Source organism: Pholis gunnellus, assembly GCF_910591455.1.
Source record: "Pholis gunnellus genome assembly, chromosome: 12".
In the NCBI taxonomy this organism is placed as follows: Eukaryota; Metazoa; Chordata; class Actinopteri; order Perciformes; family Pholidae; genus Pholis; species Pholis gunnellus.
In genome coordinates, this window is record NC_136539.1 from 20,470,906 (window position 1) to 20,490,418 (window position 19,513).

General features: G+C 45.6%; 1 protein-coding gene across 1 annotated transcript in view; it reads right to left on the minus strand.

Moving 5' to 3' along the window:
* Nucleotides 1-3,594: 3,594 nt before the first annotated feature.
* Nucleotides 3,595-19,513, minus strand: part of vwa8 (von Willebrand factor A domain containing 8) — a 54,146-nt gene continuing 38,227 nt past the window's right edge. The window contains exons 37-44 of the mRNA XM_079170940.1: nt 16,047-16,155; nt 15,236-15,392; nt 11,617-11,725; nt 9,193-9,318; nt 8,490-8,648; nt 7,281-7,379; nt 6,639-6,877; nt 3,595-5,408 (exon numbers count right to left, since the gene is read on the minus strand). Of these exons, the coding sequence (XP_079027066.1) occupies nt 5,300-5,408; nt 6,639-6,877; nt 7,281-7,379; nt 8,490-8,648; nt 9,193-9,318; nt 11,617-11,725; nt 15,236-15,392; nt 16,047-16,155 (1,107 nt within the window). The 3' untranslated portion in view covers nt 3,595-5,299. The remainder of the gene's footprint in view (nt 5,409-6,638; nt 6,878-7,280; nt 7,380-8,489; nt 8,649-9,192; nt 9,319-11,616; nt 11,726-15,235; nt 15,393-16,046; nt 16,156-19,513) is intronic.

The window sequence follows — 19,513 nt, forward strand, 5'->3', positions numbered from 1 at the left end:
TCTCCAAAGGGAGACCCGAGGAGCGAACCCGGATCCGAAGGTCTGAACTCACTCGTCTTGTTCCTTTCGACTCTGAGCTCCAGATATACCAATGAGCCCAATTCCACGAATGCAGATTTGTATCTCCTTCCCCACTAGAGAGGTGACATTACATGCACACAATATCCAGTTTTTGGAGCCAGGGATCAGTACAACAGGACCCCTCCTTGGACTACCACCCAGTTGGCAGCAAGATACTCTCCCAGGCTTTGCTCCAGGAAGGGGTCTTGGTTCCTCTCTTCAAGACACTGATCCATAGAGGTCTTTGAAACACTCTAAGTCGGCCCCTCACCTTGGACCAAAATGCCTTGGGAGACAATAACAGGAGCTGTTAACGCAAACCCCCCCTCACCTCACCACTTCATAGAGCAGCAATTCTCCAAGGGGACATTTCACGAACTATGTAAAACAAACACATTTAGTTTAATAAAATCCGGGGATGTTTGCAGCCCTCACAGACACAAGCCTACGTTGGGACTTAATCATCAATTCTCGGTGTACTTGGATGACGTGCTGACGTGTAGTCTTGTAATCCTCTCTTTGTTTTTCATCACCACTCCAACTGGCTGACTGGCTGCCCGTACAGCTGCGTATCAGCACGTCTGTGTGTCGGGTGCTCCGCCACTCCGTCCTCATGTCTGTCAGCAGCTCGGCTCATAAGAGCTCCTCTCAAGACTCAGTGTGCGACTCAATTTGGACTTGACAAGGCAGGTGCCAGGTGCTCATTCGCTGTGTGTGTGTGTGTGTGTGTGTGTGTGTGTGTGTGTGTGTGTGTGTGTGTGTGTGTGTGTGTGTGTGTGTGTGTGTGTGTGTGTGTGTGTGTGTGTGTCTGTCCAAGGTGTGCCAGACCCAAGAGGGATCTCTTTCAGCCTCTCACTTTTTCGCTCTTTTTTCGCTCCACAGACTGATATTAAAAACCAGCCAGCCAGCCAGCCAGCCAGCCAGCCAGCCAGCCAGCCAGCCAGCCCCACACACACACACACACACACACACACACACACACACACACACACACACACACACACACACACACACAGACACACACACACACACACACACACACACACACACACACACAGTTATTAGTGGACACTATTGACTCTGGACTGTTATTACTGCCTAATGAATCTGCCATAAAACTTTGGGACTGCCGCCAGCTGCCTGTCTATACCACCACAGGGGAATTGAAGCACCTCATGTGTGTGTGTGTGTGTCGTTACCCCTAAGTGCTCACCCACAGTCACAGCAGTGTTGGGGAGATGCTTCCCTTCATGTCTGCTTTGCATCTTTCTGTACGTTATCAGGCTGACATCATTATTTTCTCCTACTTAAAAAGCTTCCGGTTCCCCTGATTTCACTATTGCTCATTACTAGAAAACCCTCACACATGGCTACAAACTCATAAAACTACACGTCACACATCTACCGACCACATCATTATGCCAAACCATGCTATTACATGTAACATTCCTGCACTGTGATCACACGTACAAACATACAGGCTGGCATCAATCACACCGCCTACAGCCAAATGAGCGCACACACACGCTGCTGTTTCTACTGTTTAGAGACAAACACTGTGGACAATCACTCGGCCCCGTCTGCTCTGCCCTGCTGGGTTGCCCCGAGATCGGCGATCAATCACATCGAACCGGACAATGTCTCCCTGAGGTGTCCCTCTGTGGTCTGTATAGGGATCCATCACGCTGCAGTCAACACCCGAGACAGTCGCACTTATTATGTCCTGCCTGCGTTATTTGTTTCGTTAAACACAGGGACTGAAATGTGATGACATCGGCCAAAAGTAACCCCAAAAATAGTTTGCTTCAAGTTGTGAATCACCAGAGTTTCTGCTGATTTTTTTCCACAACTGCAGAAACGGCGACTGACTCATAGAGCATTATCTGAACGTGTAAGACGGGGACAAACACCAAACAAACACAGTAACACTGACTAATGCTTGTAGTACCATCCTGGTCTAGACGTCTTATCTCTCCGCTGTAATCATACGGGGCTTTACAGAACAGGCAGACCAGGTGTGAGCGCTTAAAGTCATTCTGAGAGTCACTTTGTCATTGCAAATCCATGGTGATAAACAGTGTGTCAATAAAGCAGTTGTGGTACAGGAAGGAAAGTGGAACAGACAGTATGTAATTACAACCATATTACTATTTCCATAGAGGCCAGACGTGGCCAAGGCAGTGAGTAATATAACAATGCAGACATACAATACAGTCAAGTAATAATCTGAATCATTTTCATTTAAATGCACCAGCTGATAAACTGACTTGACCGCCACTTAATGAGTTTTAATGAGACATTCAACATGAGAGCTGTTGGAGGTGTTGAGGAAATCTTTGAACGTAAACTTAAAACCCACCTATTCAGCCAGGCCTTTGATTAAAAACAGTTTATAGAATTTTAAAAATAATTTTTACATTATTTCTTTCGCGTATTTTATTGTATTTAAGTTGAAAAAAATATCAATTTCATTGTTTTATTGTATTTAAATTGTGTAATTGTATTAGTTTTTATCAATCTATTTTTTATTTCACACTGTTTTACTATTATTACATTTATTATAGCTTTCATTAAATATTATAATTTTGTTATGTGTCATTTTATTGTCTTGTGCATTGGTCTGAAATTGTGAAATTGCTTTGTATTTTCTGTTGTTTTCACAGTCCAAACTATCTTACTTTGAACTGCACTAACCTGTATAAAAGGTGCTGTACAAATAAAGTTTGATTGATTCTAACTTCCACGAGTCAGATGTACCTTCTCCGGAATAAAGTCCTCTTTCCTACAAGAAGACATGTTTCAGTTGTCCAGAGGTTTGTTTGGAACAAACCAGTGACTGAACACATGAACGATCTTCAGAACCCTCTTTTCCAGAACAGTGAAGGAAGAGCAAAGCACGGCATCTGACCACATAGCGTGACATTTGAATTGTGAAGAGCTGCATAGCGAGTGTTGCTGTGGCTGTGGCTTGTCAGTGAGAGCGGGCTGGGTGATTGTGGCTGCGTCGATGGATCATTACAACACACGGAAAGAGTGACCAGGGGAGCAACGAGAGTGAAGCTGAGCGGTCTCAGCTTCCAAGAACACAATCGCACACAGTGCACACTTTCTCCATTATCTCGTCTTATCATACAAAACGGAGAGTCTTCAGTACTGATCCAGCTGAAGTTAAGTTATATAATCTGATACAGAAAGCGGGTTAAGGACACATCGTGATAAGTCACAACCTTAAACCTTAAAGTCTGACAAGTTTCCGAGCTTGCAGAGAAAATGTTGAGGTTTTGAATGTGTGAGATAAGAGGTGAGTGTGTGTGTGATATGAAGATCTGCTGCAGTATTTGGGGAATCTTTGCTTGTCTGAGAATTCTCTCAACCTCAAATACTTAATCCTTTATTTCATCTGAAAACATTCAAAATGAACAAATCCATCTAATCTTCTCTGGACAGTGAGTATAAGGGACCGATGTTTACGCATGCAAAGGTCAGAAGCACAGTTGTGATTAATCATGTAACAGACCTGGGGAATCAACTGGGCAATGTTACCAGGATTTATTAAAATTTTGTACATTACTTTTACACATAAACTTACAACAATGTACAATTAAATAAAACTAAAATGATTCAAAATGCATGTGATTATAATATGATTTATAATATGCACACTTGAAATGCCGACAAACCCAATCATGGAGTTTCAACTGCAAACATATGACGTGAAGGCAAACGTCTACAGAGAAACACGTCCAGTTTTAACCGAGGTCACTTTTGCTCTTTCCAGCTATTCAGCAGAGTGAGAGAAACACAGAGAGAGAGAGAGAGAGAGAGAGAGAGAGAGAGAGAGAGAGAGAGAGAGAGAGAGAGAGAGAGAGAGAGAGAGAGAGTCAAAGGGGGACGGAAGTGAGTTAATAAAAACACATCCCTCTATAGAGCGATCAATGGAGACTGATAGTTAGTAAGGCTGTTCTATTGATCCCATGAGTCCACCGTGGTGAGGCGTGAACACCAAGTATCACAACCAGGGGCTAAACCGATACAGTATCGGATGCACGTTGGCTCAGAACCGGGCAAATTAATTAATCTGACTGCACAGCATGTTGTCATCGAGCACAAACACAGGTCTGTGTGCACTTAATCCCTAAAAGAGCACAACTAAAACACGCACACACACATACACACACACTGACACGTCAGAGTCTTTTCCTCCTGATTTTCCTTGCAGGGGCCAAAGGTGTTGGAGGAGTGGGAGGTCTGGCAATGAAAGGGGATCTCGGATTCCTGCAGGACTGAGACGAGCGATCGAGGTCCAGCAGCAAGGAAGGAAAGGGCTCGTGCATGTTGTCATAGATGCTGTATGAGAACACACACACACACACACACACACACACACACACACACACACACACACACACACACAGCTGGTGGTTGTGCAACAGTGGCTGCCTATAAAGAGTGTGCGCAGTCAGGTGGGGGGAAATTCCCTGGTCACAGTCCCAGCATTCCTCTGGAGCAAAGTTATTGCCGTTCGTCACATCCAAGTGTCGGTCGGGTCAGGTGGTTCCTTCCTGTGTGTGTGTGTGTGTGTGTGTGTGTGTGTGTGTGTGTGTGTGTGTGTGTGTGTGTGTGTGTGCGTGTGCGCCTTTTTCCGTGCGACAGACGATAAATGACGAGGAAGTCCAAATGAGTGAGGGCCGTTTCAAGTTCACGACCCTCCCTTCTCTGAGTAACGTTGCTGACAACCCAAAACAGGACGAAGACGTATGCGGCGCGTGCGTCAGCGCAGTTGGTCGAAAACAACAACAGGTTAGGGCCGTGTGTTTGATCGCCACACGGGGTCTGAGACAGGCTCCAGGCATTCAGAATGTCACTGTTGTTTCCGAGACAGTGCGTCTGATTTTAGAGTGGAGTACAGTCATACACAAGATCACAGGCTTTTTAACAGACCACAGGGTACGGTAGCTATTCCTAGAGGGACACTGCAGAGCGATAGCGTTTAGATTTGTCTGACAGACTGAAGGCTTCTGTAAAAATAATAACCACAACAGTCTCTTCCCTTCAAGGAGAGTCGTCAGTACTGATACAGCTGAAATAAAGTTGTATAATCTGATACAGAAGGCGGGTTCAGGACCGCGATGAGTCACAACCTTAAAGTCTGACAAGCTTCCCAGCTTTGTCAGAGCAAATCTTGAGGTTTTGAATGTGTGAGATAAGAGGTGAGCGAGTGAGTGCGTTCGTGTCGGTCTCAGGCGTTGGACAGCATCGTAGATGTGAAGATCTGCTGCAGGATTTGGGGGATCTGCTTGGTGTCCATGGCCACGAAGGATCTCCCTGCCGGAAGGGTCTTTTGGAGTCTGAAGTAAAGAAGAAGAAGAAAAAAAAACGCAGATAGAAGTTTGAGGTCAAACTAGAGGGACTGAGCTTTAGCAACAGCATCGTTTCCCGGAAAGAGAAAGACGGACTTTGTTTGTTTGCCGGGTGAATTGGTGCTGGACAGAGTACAGTGTTTTGTGAATGAAAGGGCTGCCACTCACATGGAGGAGTGTAGGAACAATACTTCCATTTCGTTCTTTTATTTAAACCCACTACATCTGATGGAACTCTTTCTTTCTTTCTATATTCGTTCATTCCCCCCCATGTACACATTCCTCTTGTTCAATCGGTAGTTTGTCCTCTACACGAGGACACACACACCAGCATGGGCAGTCAACAGGAACATAAGCTGTCCCGACATAAAACTACGTAACTCTATAGCTTCCCCATATGCGTGCGTGCTTCCATGACAGGTGAATATATCCGTCTCATTCCTCTCCTCACATTCTGACTTCAACCCATAAACTGTAAATAGCTTGAACCGTCTTACAGAGTTAATTTCTACCCGACCTTCGCATCGGGAGTTAAAGAGTAATTCCTCCTGTCGCTGTTTTAGAGGGTCAGAGGTCTCTTTCTTTGCTTTCTTGCTGTTCTTACTCTTCACAGAGTCATGAGCGGGGTGCATAACAGGTCTCTGTCGATCTGAAGGTCCTTGAGCTCGTGACTGCTTTCTAACCATGAAGCCAGAGGCTCCTCAAAGCAGACAGAAGAGCGCACTTTACGCCTCTTTTGTCCCGCCTGCTAAGCTCAGGACGTAATCTGGGATGTGACAACTAAGGTCAGCCGGACCAGCAGCAACACGAGCAGGCCTCAGAGACACTGAATTGGAGAGTCATTGTTCCACTTCACTTTGAAGTCTAGTTGTTCTTTATTGGTTTTGGATGAGCGGCTACAGTCGAGATGAACTTTGAGTGGAGTGTCTTTAGCCGGATCCTTAAAATTGACAACATGGCTACTGTTCAAATACCAGCCATAATGAGTTATTTGTATGGACGTCATCTCCTTGTCCCCGCTCCTCTTTCATTGCTACCTTTCTCTCCCCTCTCGGGCATCTTTTCCTATACTTTCCCTCATCTTATTTTGCACTTACTTCCTGTCATATGTATCCTTCTTTTGGCTTATGTTCTTTAATTTCCTCCTTTGCCTCCCTTATTTGCACTCTCAACTTAAAGCCACCCAGATGCCCCCATCCCCCGTCTCCGCCTCCTCACCTTTCAGCCTGATCGCCGAGGGATCCGATGAAGATGGCAAAGGCGTTGACCTGCGGGTCAGAGGTCAGGACTTGGGCGAAGCGCTCGGGCCGGATGCCGTAGCGCTCCAGGTTGGCATCGCTGAGCACCACCACGAAGTGCTCGTCGGCCTCTTCTCGCGCCAGCTCCTTAATGCTGGCGTCGGTGCCCTCCAGTGTGTAGTCGCCGCTCATGCAGAACTGAGAGTGGGCATGCATGTTCTGCAGGGCGAGGGAGGAAGAGGAGGAGGAGGAGGAGGAGGAAACAGGCCAAAGAGAAAAAAGGTTTAATAAGACGTTCAGACATCCAGTGCATTATCCAGTTTATCGCACAGGTGGAGAAGTTGTTTGTGGTGGCGGACCTTGAGAACGGGAGGAGCGGCTGCTGCAAATAGCTAAGAGGATTGTACACATATGCTAATTTGAGGCCAGTTCACCCAAATCTGAATGGCCACTCGAGACAACAACGACATTTTTGCAGCACTGTCGCAACTTTCCCACGTTAACGAGAGAGAATGAAAGCATTAGAATACAAACCGTTGTTTTCAGTCTGTTTGGGTTGGTATGTGTGGGAACAACAGGTGTGCAGAGACAAAACAAGAGCGGACTGATGATGAACGTGTACCTTGAGGACTTTGAGTCTCTGTTTGTTATCCTTGGGCACTTTATCCGCTCTGACCAGCTCGATGTCGTAGCCGTCGCCCGAGTGGCCCACGACGTCGTACTGCGCAGACAAAAACAGTTATATTAAGACAAAATCCCACCACATGAACATGAATGGAAAGAATGACGAAATTCTATTGTTGCGTGGTGTCAACCCCTTGTATCCTTCCTCATGCACGGCCTGGAATAGTACGTGGATTGAGGTGTAAAGACTCAGGTGTGACGGCGCCGAAATGTCAGCTCGTAACTTACAGAAGACTATCCTCGTTCCAAGCTGCACAGCTACAGTACGTTAACCCTGAAAGTGTACACGCCTCCCGCGGACCATACGTCACAAGCGGCTTACATAGACCCGGGTCAGCCCGGCACTGTGGGCTCCAGTCATCTATTCCAGGACCCAGGTATTATGTGTATGGGTCATTTCTAATATGGGCAGCTATGACTGTGGTGGTCAGAGGTATGCGGCTGTGTGTCTCATCTGTTCATAACGCTGCTGTTGCTGGGTAGGAAGCCTCTTTTTATTTTTCACAATGTCAAATCTATTTTGTACTTTCAAAATTCAAATATGAATAGAATTGAAATCACTAAAATTAAAGTTTTTAAAAGAGTGTTTTTTCTTACAACATCAGTATGTACGTAAGTGGGGTTTCATGGCTGTAATAAATAGGACATTAATCTATTAAGTGCCTAGTTGTTGACCTACCACACACACACACACACACACACACACACACACACACACACACCCCTAAGACTGCAGATATCACGGGGCACAAACAAGATGCCTTATGAGATATCAGATGCACTTTTATTTTGTTATGTAAAGAAAGCAGTTACACGACATGTGATCAGCAGCATGGAAGAGTGTGTGTGTGTGTGTGTGTGTGTGTGTGTGTGTGTGTGTGTGTGTGTGTGTGTGTGTGTGTGTGCGTGAGCCACTGATATGTGATCAGTACAAGGTTGGGTTGAGTGTCTCTTAGGGGCCAAGAAGTCTGTCTCCCGTCAACTTTTTTACACACAGTCATACCCCCCCCTTCTCTCTAGGCTGGGTAACAAACTATGACCTAAATAAGTGTTGAAAAAGTAACATAGTGCTGTGTTGTGATGGTACAGTCAATATGGTATCACCTCAGTAACTGTGGCAGATGCTTTTGTCCAAAGCCAATCTCACCTTGAACTTGTGCTCGTAGCTCTCCAGAGCCTCCATGACCATACACACGGCCTCCATGGAGCGCTCCAGCCTGCCGTCCATGCCGTTGAAGCGGTACATGCTGCCCGACACGTCCACCAACACCCGGAGACGCTTCGGCTTCTGCTGAGGACTGCCCAGCTGTAAAAAAAACAAACAAACACACAAAACACAAAATCTTCAGAGAAAATCGGCCGCGACTAATGACTAAATCAAAGAAAATACCTACTTTGGAAAATGTTTTTGAGGAATTTGGTGCAGCTCACTTAAAATAACAGTCGACACAAGGGCAAGGTTTAAAGAACTGGTGCCAATTACTTCATTTTAGATCTTCACCCCAGACCACAAATATGCAGTGCTTGGAGCTAAATAAGGAGGAAAAACATGGCATGCACATTATGGTTGGTGTGTGTTTGTATGATTAGTGTGGGAACTATCTCTGTGCTGTGTGTGTGTGTGTGTGTGTGTGTGTGTATATACTCAACCATACATGTGAAATGACTAGAAACTGTGTGTGAAGCACAGGGTTTAATAATAATCTCACACACACCACTGGAATGTATCGTATGACAGATAAAGGTCAAAATGATGTGTTAGTCTGGGAGAGTGTGCGTGTTTTTGGAGGTGTGGCTCTGGAAAAATAAAAGTGTGGTTTAAATATCTGTAACAACACAGACACACACACCTCTGGGTCCAGCTCTCCCCTGCGTTTGTATATAGACTTCTCTCCCGTCAGTCCGTCTATGATTTTAGCATCGTCCAGTTCTCCCAGAGCCTGGTTCTTCAACCACTGCCGCTCCTTCCCTTTAGCCTGAAAACACACACACACACACAGACACACACACATTTATGAACTAATCAACAAAATAAATAAATACATTTCAAAATCTGTCTGGGGACAATGATCTCATTTTGGTGGGGCAGATTGTGAAATGAGGGGGGAAAACCCAGACAGTTGTAATTCAGGCTGACACATTATAGACGAGAAAGATTTACAGTACAGACAGCATGAGTAGAAAATGAGCTCGGGGCCAGTTGCACATACATTACTAACCCCCCCCCCCCCCGTTATATATATAGATATATATATATATATAGTGTGCTAACTGTTGATCAGAGAGTCGGCCTGTGAGAAGTCACTTGTTTGTGCGGTGGTCACATGGAAGGAGGGAGAAGAGAGGAAAAGCACTTTCTCCCCTCTTCGGCTCGCTCCCTGAGGAAGGAGGCGCTGCTTCACAGAACAGGAGGTAAACAAAAGCAGGAACACAATCCGCTCCTCCACTTTGGGTCACGGGGATCATGGCGATGATACGGAGGTTGTTTTTTTTTTACATAACGCATGACATGTGTACACACAAAAGAACATAGATCACACACAGCACAGGTCTCATGACTTCTGATCGGGGTTGTAACAATACTTGTTTCGATTAGATAAGATTAGCCTTTTATCGTCTCCTTAAGGAGACATTTGTCTTGGGCACAGGCGACGTAGCAGCACGCAGCTCATCCAGATACAAACACACACACACACATTGAATGATGCTCTACATCTGAGATAGCTGGTGAACACAATGGACTGAACAAAAGGAGAAGCTGTTCAGCCGTGGGTCTATTTTCCATCACTTAACGCTGAGTGGTGCAGGATTAAAACGCACATTATTCCAGTTGCCACAAAGCGTGAGGTCACTTTGCTGAGCTCTCTTCTTCTCTTGTTCATGGAGCAATTGCATCATGCACAAGGTCGGTCACAAGATTTCTATTTTTGACAATGTAAGAAGCTCCCTCTCATGAATCATCCCCAAGATATCTCTCCTCCCTCTGCATGGCTCCTAACAGGTTACGACACCTCTGCTAAAGATACGAGTAGTTTCCCTGGTAATTTAAATAGAACAAAAAAAAAAGTTTCTATTTCCTTGGGTGTAAAATTCAGAGCAAATATGCGTCTCTCTGTGATTTATTTTGGCCAGTTAGGACTGATTTCCTGCTCTGATACGTTTGATGAAGACGTGCCGGTGTTTACGTTTGGGGAGCCAGCTCTTTGTTCAGAGATAAGTAGAGAGGGGTTTCCCTTCAGGGAGACTGACGACGGCTGGAAACAATACACAATCAGTTTATTGAAAGCTCGCCAGCTATGGTTAGGTGTGTGTGTGTGTGTGTGACTCCTTAAATCACTCTTCAGGTATGATACAAATAACATGACTTCACAGCTTCCCGCCTGCTGAGATTGGTATAATCTCCAGAAGTCTTTACAGCGGGAAAGAAGCCCGGGGCTACGAGGACCAATACAAACAATAACCAAAGTTCAGGTTCAAAGCCAGCGCTGGCATGGCTGCAAACAGCTGGATGGAAAACACAAACACACACACACGCACACACACAACACCCACACACCCACACCCACCTACCACAACATATACTGTACAAACTTCACACCTGGACAGGAGAATAATAGAGCGAGGCTTAGTGTCGCTGCTCTGTAATCATTCTCACATGCTGCGTGATTTTCCTCTCGTCACATACTCACACACACACACACACACACACTGACACACTCTCACAGCCATGCATCAACACACATTTCCCCTAAGAAGCTCAAACAAAGGGAGGAAAATCTAACCCAAAATATTGAAATGGAGACAATATCACATCCTGGATTTTTAACCACCACTCCCCCATGCTCCTGCTTTTCATTCTATGAACCAATCAGGGTGCTCCGGTGGGACAGCGCCCCCTCCTTCCTGCCCCTGTGGTCGTATAAGGTCAACCGATTGTCATCTAACAACTTCAACACGACTTTTGTTTTGTGACCGGCCAGGGTCAACTGTCTGTACAGTAAAAAGCTATTCCGTGGTTTTGCTTCTGCTAAAATTGTTTAACTAAACTGACCTGAACAGGCAGACATGTCAAGTCAAAAATCTGTTTAAACCAAAGAACGTAAAGTCAGACAATAAGACTTTAATTACGATGTTTAAATAGATTATTTTCAAAGCTTCACTGACCGACTCTGAAGCAACATGGGTGTGTGTTCTACAGTGTTGAGGATTATGTAATAAGACCATTAATCACGTTTAAACTATAGAAGTGTGACGCCAAGTGGAGGGAAGCTGACCTGTAAATTGTCCAGGATGATGCGTAGAGACTGAACTTGTCTCCTGACGGCGGTGGAGAAGCGCTCGTACGTGGCAGCGTCATACTCGCTCATATTAATCTCCTTCAACCTGAGATGAAGGGACAGAGAAACACACGGATGACTTGATTTGATACGTTTCAGACAAACTACACATTATATTCAAGCATGCAGTTTGTTGGATTTATAGTTTTTGCTTCTGACTTTCAGCTTCAAAGGTCTTTAACGGAGGTGACTTCATTCAGTACAAGCGGTTTTCTTCCAACCCGGACAGATTTAGTTCAAAAAGGTACACAATCTGTAAACATGTCAATCACATGTCCCCTTGGATGCATTGAATCATACATTGTTCTGCAGCGCAACCACAGGTAAAAAAAACTCTAAATCTCACTGGCCAATCAAAGGAACCGCAACAGGTTTGTGCGTTTATTCTGCAGTTTATAGTTTGTATCTGAGCAACTGCTCTTGTGTCGGCCTCTCGATTTCAGGTAGATAGAGAAAGACAGAATGAAAGATAGACTGAGAAATGTCTTCCTGTGGACACACTGACACAGGGGTCATTGCTGTTACATATGGAGCTCCTTTTGTGTGTGTGTGTGTGTGTGTGTTCTCTAAATCACACCTGTGGACATGACAAGACAGGTGGGCTGCGCCCCCCCAAAGCCGAGCTTATCAGAATAATCCCACTGCGCAGGTACTTAAGTCTGGCTGACACACATGGACACAGAATCCTCCTCGGGTGTGGTAAGGGTCCCCCTACCCTCACCATGTGTGAACCAATCAGAAACAGGTGGGGGGGGGGGGGGGGGGGGGGGTCGCTGCCAGGTGTTTGAAACTTTTGGTGACAACCAGACCATGACATCCACAGAGATACAGAGCAGTGACTCCAAAACACAGGTAGGGGTTGAAGGAGGCTTTGACTTTATGTGTCACGGCTTGCAACAAACCTGTGTGAGTGTGTGTGTGTGTGTGTGTGTGTGTGAGAGAGAGAGAGACTGGTTGCACGAGAGCAGAGTGAGACAAACATATTGTGTAGACTGCGCTGGCATCAGCCATGCAATCACAAAAGATTACAAACTCACTCAGAGGACATCCAACAACATAATGTCTGTAATAAGACGACTAAATGAAGGTAAACTTTGAACTTTGTGTTTACAAACAGTAAGCGACAATTCCTGCATAGCTATTCCCGCTCATGACACACAATGTCCTGCATCACACTCACGTTATAGTTATTTCTGACCAGCACACACAGTCCCTCCCGTCTGTTCCTTTGCATTCACACCACATCATGTCAGCCCACAGACAGGCACATAGAGTGACTTCCTCCACACATTCCTAGGTGTGCACATGTGTGTGTGTGTGTGTGTGTGAGAGGATGCGTGAGAGTGTATGCGGTGAGCAGACACTCTGGCCAGTGGCTGCGGCTATTTCCTTCAAATTCCTGAACCTTGACTTAACCGGGAGAAACCGAGTGAATGACAAATACAGAGAGAGAGAGAGAGAGTCTGCTCTGGACACGGACATTTCCCACACAAACAGACACAAAAACAGCGAGTTGTGCGGACACTCCCTGCGACTACACAAACCGCACCGGCAGTAGCCTTCCATCCACAAGACCAGCCGCTCACAGGTCGCTGACAATAGATGATTTGCTCTGATTTTATTCTGCAAATGATGCATTTGATTACAGAAAACACAACGACTAAAGAAGAGTCAAACTCTGGCTTTGCATTTACTTGCTGGTTCTGTCGAACATCTGTCCGTCGCAGCCTCGCACACAAGTGCAAAACTTACTGCCCACTGTGGCTGAGTTGCGAAATGTTTCCGTGAGCATTTCTGTGTTGTAATAATAACACTAAACATTCACAACTTATCCGACGCTTATCAATTCTTGAGCAATGCTTTGGTGGGTGTGTCCCTTTCACATTTGGGGGGCTTATGGATACACAGCTGAAGGAAACTCAACTTATTCTCATTTATTAGTTTTGTGTTGTATTAATCATAACTAGAGTTTCTGGAGCGCCTTGGAAGCTTAATAGTTACAGCGTAATATAAGCACAACATCCTGGGTTTGACTCTGTTCCTTTGGGCCTTTGTGGCCCGTTGTAACCCTCGCTCTGCTGCTACGCTGTCATCTGTTCAATAAATGCAAAAAAAATGCCTCAAAACAATCTCATCCAGGAGATTCTTTTCATCACACGATGCTTGATTTTTGAACCGATTTTTAAAATGTATATTAAAATACATATACCTATTATGACATTATTAAATGTAAACTTTTAAAATTCATTTTTGACCTTTGACACAGAGAGTATGTGTGTGTTTCATGTTTTAGGCATACCTAAGCCTGTTTTTGCTTGTGTGAGTGTGTCAGGTGCTCCAGAGCTTACGGAGGGATCATAGTTTGATTGACACTCAAACTTAAGCTAAGCAAACAAAGGATTGAGCACACACATCAGTGAATGAGAACGTATGGAAAAAGGCTGACAGAGTTGACCTGTGATATGAGGAAAGAAAGACAACACAAAGTCAAGCCGCCCCCCCTCTGGAGGTTTACTTCTGTGGTGTGTGCTCACCTGCCGCGTTCAAGAGCAGTCAAGTACAGTGACATCTACTTGGAAGCAGGGTGTCAGCATGTAGCTACAAGATTGTCTCTGGGCTTAGTGGGACACTGATAGACAGGCGGGAGGGAGGGAGGGAGGGAGGGAGGGGAAGGGTGTCAAAGAAGAAATTTAAAAAAGCAAGTGAAATGGCTGAAGACCAAGGGAAGAAGAGAAGAGCCACAAAAAGGAGAGAGAGAGAGAGGAGAGTCAGAGAGGTTGTCCTCTTGGCGTGAAAGCAGCTAGTGTATGAGAAGGGCCATGCAGGAAAGGGGGAGGATGGGGGAGGATAGGGGAGGTGGGGGGGGGGGGGGGGGGAGAAAAGAAAGTAAAGAAAACGAAACTGTTTGATGCGAAGGAGAACAGAGACAGCCTTCATGGTGGAGCTGGTGAAAGGGGCGCACTCTTAACCCTCCTCTGAAGTGAATATGTGCAAGTGTAGACACACACACACACACACACACACACACACACACACACACACACACACACACACACACACACGATGCCCAGTGGGATCTACCATTGCGCTCATCCATCCAACTGGGGCCCTACAGCCTGTGGTTGTTTGCCCAGGATGGAGCACTATAGCTGGGATGACTGACTGACCAGAAAACCCTACAGATGCCCTGAACAAAAAGGCCGACACACACACACACACACACACACACACACACACACACACACACACACACACACACACACACACACACACACACACACACACACACACACACACACACACACACACACACACACACACACACACACACACACACCTGTTCCACATTACACACATTTCAGTTCTAGGTAGTTTCCAAAGTGGAAAAACAAAGTCAGTCCAAAACATCTGTTCACCTTCACGTAGTTTCCCACCTGTGGCGCTGACTCACTTTAGATACGGGTTATTGGTTAACGATCGCCCGTGCTTCCCTACACTGGGATGTTCACTGTTTTAGCATGCGATCACTGTATTTTCTGTATTTAAAGCGACCTACCTTTCTTTGAAGGCTTTTTCACCCATTTCGCGGGCGGCTCTGCGGACCTCTTCTGGAACTGCGTCTTTCTCAGCCTGGGAGACCTGGTGGACCTTGTGTCCCGCGTCCAGCCGATAGGGGCCCCCTTTGCCCCCCAGCCCCGCCGTGTCCCTGCCGCCTGCGACGAAAGATATCGTTAGTGATGAACCAATCACAGTTGTTGGAGGCACTTTATGTAACAAATAACGCATTTGAAACCAAACATTTGACCGAGAACTTCTATTAAAAAAAAAGTCTGCATTCATTTGACTGTAAACACGGCACATTGAAAGGGTAAATGTTGAACTACTGATCGGCGCTTCTCTGCTTATTTTTTATACCTTCCATGAAAAGTTGAAAACCAGGGATGCAATTAACAATTATTTGACGATATATTTATAGCTGATTCTTGTATATTTGATCGTTTAGTGTATACAATTTCAGAAACAAAAGAAAAAATAATTCCCATCACAACTTATAACATGACTTTAACAATAATTCAAAATCACAATAGTTGTTCTGTTGACTGACTAATGGATTAACCAACTAATCCATTCACCACTACGATGACCCTTGTTCACCATCACATTGTCACATACACTCTATCTGATTCTGGCAGCTCTCTGGAAGTACAGAAGTACAGAGCTGAGGCTAGGTGCCTTGCCCAAGGGCAACTAAGCACCGTACCTGCTTCTTAAGTGTCATCAATCATACTAATCATTACACTGTGTGTGTGTAAACGTCATCACAGATTCCTGCATGTTGCCGACTCTGTAACAAAACCGGTGCTTACCTGTGCCTCCTGCCCACTGGTTCCCCCCAACATGAGGAGCGTTGTTGGGGTCCGTCTTGCCGTGTTTCGGGGCGGTGACGTCCAGGCCGCTGTCCCTCTGGATGGTGATCTGATGAGGATTGAGAGACGCCAAGTGGGTCAGCTTTTATAACTTTCGGCAAACTCACATCTGACTCACATCTGTGTAGGTGCCTCTGAAATGAGCTTCAACCGATGCTCTAACTTATAAGGCTTAAAGGGTCGGTTCAGCCCCAACTCACACACACACAAAAGAAAAAAAAAACATACTTGTACCATCACTAGTGGGGTCTGGCCACCTACGTATATAGTTTATACACTCCAAAACCACTTAGGGAATCCAGTTTCATCAGAGAAGCTGCAGTGTGTAGACATTGTTAAAACCCTCTCTGGGAAAGGCTTCAAAGAAAATGCATTGGGTATCAATTCTAGTAGTACTCGCACTTTGCCACTAAGATAGATACATGAGATTGTACTTTTTTTTCTTTCATTTCCAAGCTCACACAACTTCTCTTGACGCGTCTTCTTTGTGTTTAGCTCCTGATGGGCTGGAGTCAGTATGTGTGACTACCTAGCGCACAGTCAAAAGCATTAAGAGGACTTGGTGACGGAGAAGGAGGGAGCGGAGACATGGAGAGGTTAAAGCTCTGGATTCTCAGGGCCATCTCAACGGCACCGCCGATGCCAAAATCAGCATGCCGGCTCAAACGCCAGAGTCTGGCACGCATCAGGGAGTGAGAGAGGAATGAGTGGTTCAGTGGGAGACTAAGTGCATCCCCTGTAGTTCAGCTGCATTCTTACATACTGCAGGAATTTGAATGGTATCTGTGGGGGATGAGGTTTTGTTGTGAACCGCCAAGTGTGTGTGTGTGTGTGTGTGTGTGTGTGTGTGTGTGTGTGTGTGTGTGTGTGTGTGTGTGTGTGTGTGTGTGTGTGTGTGTGTGTGTGTGTGTGTGTGTGTGTGTTATATCTTTGCTGTTTTTTTTATTGGTTGGGCACGGACTGAGCGGTTTAACGGACACTTATCTAGTAGGAGCAGCAGTCCCTCTGCTAACCCGCTGTCCACACCTCAAACCGACTGAGCTCAGGCTCCGTTCTCACCTCTACATGAAGCTGCTGTGTCGGCAGAGCTCTCTATATTTAGAGCGGATTAGAAGGGTCAGTCTGATACAAACCAAGGTCAGACTACAAGGGCAAGATAACACTCATCGTGGGAACGAGCTCACCGTGCCGACCTACTGGAAGTGTTGACACAATACGTTTTTCAGAAACCCTCCTCAAAGTGTTTCTGCTGTTTTTCTCCTCTGCCTTCTCGCTGGAAGTAGATGATGGTTTAAAATGTCATGCATAGGGACACCTTGTTAATATCTGAAACACTCATTCGCTTTTCCCACGCATGATTAGCCAAGGACAGACAAATACACATACGGCCTCCACACACACACAGGACGGAACCCATTAACTCCCCAGAGGCTCACGCCTGGCGGAGATAACGGTTATATAAAAACACCCGAAATAAAGACAAATAAGCAGCAAAACATGTTGGAATTAGAGTCCGACCAACATTAGTTCATCGCAGGTGTATCCATTTAACCAAATACACTCCCTGTCCACTTTATTAGGTACACCTATACAATTAAATGCAATCCACTACAACGTGTATCTGGCAAAGTTGCAACAATTAGGAAGATTATAAAATATTATCATTTTTGGTTGACCCTGTTGGTAAAGGTGTTGATTACATTTTTGGTATCAGTCAGGTTTTAAGACAAATACACCCCCCCACACACACACACACACACACACAGATATGCAGACACACAATGATCATCAGCTACAGGCCAGCTGCGTTGGCTGTTGACGTTACAGATCTACATGAGAAAAACTGGCTTTCCTCGCATGACAACAACAGTGAGGAGATTTGGGGGAGGGGCTGTTTTAGCAACCAGCAGGGTCTCAAACATGGGTCATTTAAAATGACAAACATCCCCACCGTCCCATGCGGCTGCAAACCAACAGAGCATCAGTGTATCAAAAGAGCCTTTACTCTGGTGTTATCCACAGGAAGAGTGTGTGTGTCTCTGTGTGTGTGTGTGTGTGTGTGTGTGTGTGTGTGTGTGTGTGTGTGTGTGTGTGTGTGTGTAGGTGGCACATGAACCAGTGTTGTAAACCTCAGTAACCAGCGAGAGCTCGGTGCCATAGCTCTGCGGTGAGGTAAAGGGTCAGAGGTCTGAGCCTGCCGTGTCACCGCAGCTCACCTTCAGGAGCTCACCTCCGGTGAAGTCATACAGCGAAAGAACAAGCAGCAGAACATGAGCTCTGCTGCACACATGCCTGCGCCATGTTGGGTAACGAGAGTGTGCACCTGATGCGCGGGAATGTGGCTTCAAAGGCTTAGCTGTACCGGCTAGACATAGCATTCTCGCTGAGCATTTATGAATGCGATTACGATCGCTTGATAAACACCACACACACGCACACTCACACTCTCTTTTTCCCTGACAACACAGCTCCACCTCCATCAGGCCCGTGTCTGTGCGTCTGCTGGGCTCTGATGCTTGCAAGTGTCTCGGAAAACAGGTCCATCAGAGAGGAAGTTGAGCTGTCAGGATGCAGGTTTGTTTCGGTAATCCGCCTTTGTCGTCACACCGCATATAGATACAACTCTCTGGCCGGTGACAACATTCCTCGTGAATGTGTTCTTTCATTCTGTTCCGGCTCAGTCACAGCCAGTAAAAGGGTGACGAACGCTCCACTTTTGGTTTGAGGAAAAACGATGAGCGACGCTTTACGACATGTGTCCGTTTTGGGCTCTTCGTGGGGGCCGCGCTCGGTCGAGTTTCCCGCTCCGGTCGTGAAAGAGACACGAGTCATTTGGGCAATGCAGCGACAGGATATCAGATAGCAGAAAGTGTTTCAGATATGATCACCTAGCATCTGTCATTCTACAGATCTGCTTACGTCTGTCACGCCAAAATGATGGACAAAACATGGTCTCTCAGGAGCTATATACTGGTGGTCATAACATAAACCTAATCAACCGTTACATTACACCTCGTTTCTAGAACAAGTAACAATAAAATTGAAATGAAAAAAAAAAACTTCAGGAACCAGCAACCCCTCCAGAAACACACTTACACACATTATGGCAGAAATTCAGTTATTGAGGGTTTAGCGCTTAATTAACACCGAAAGATGTTTGTTTTGTTGTCCGCCTCGAATTTCGTCTTGAATATTTAAAAATCATACTAGTTTTCAGGAGGCTTCTACTAAAATGGCTTCTATAGATGTTCAAAACTGAGGAGAAGGGAAAGACCTTTCACTTGAAACAAAGTCTTATTGATGTTATCTGCATTTTTTGATATTTCTCATTTTACTTCTAATGTGTGCCTTGGTGGCCATATTGAAACTTATTTTTCCACAGGTTTAATTCTGGGTGAGTTTGGTTG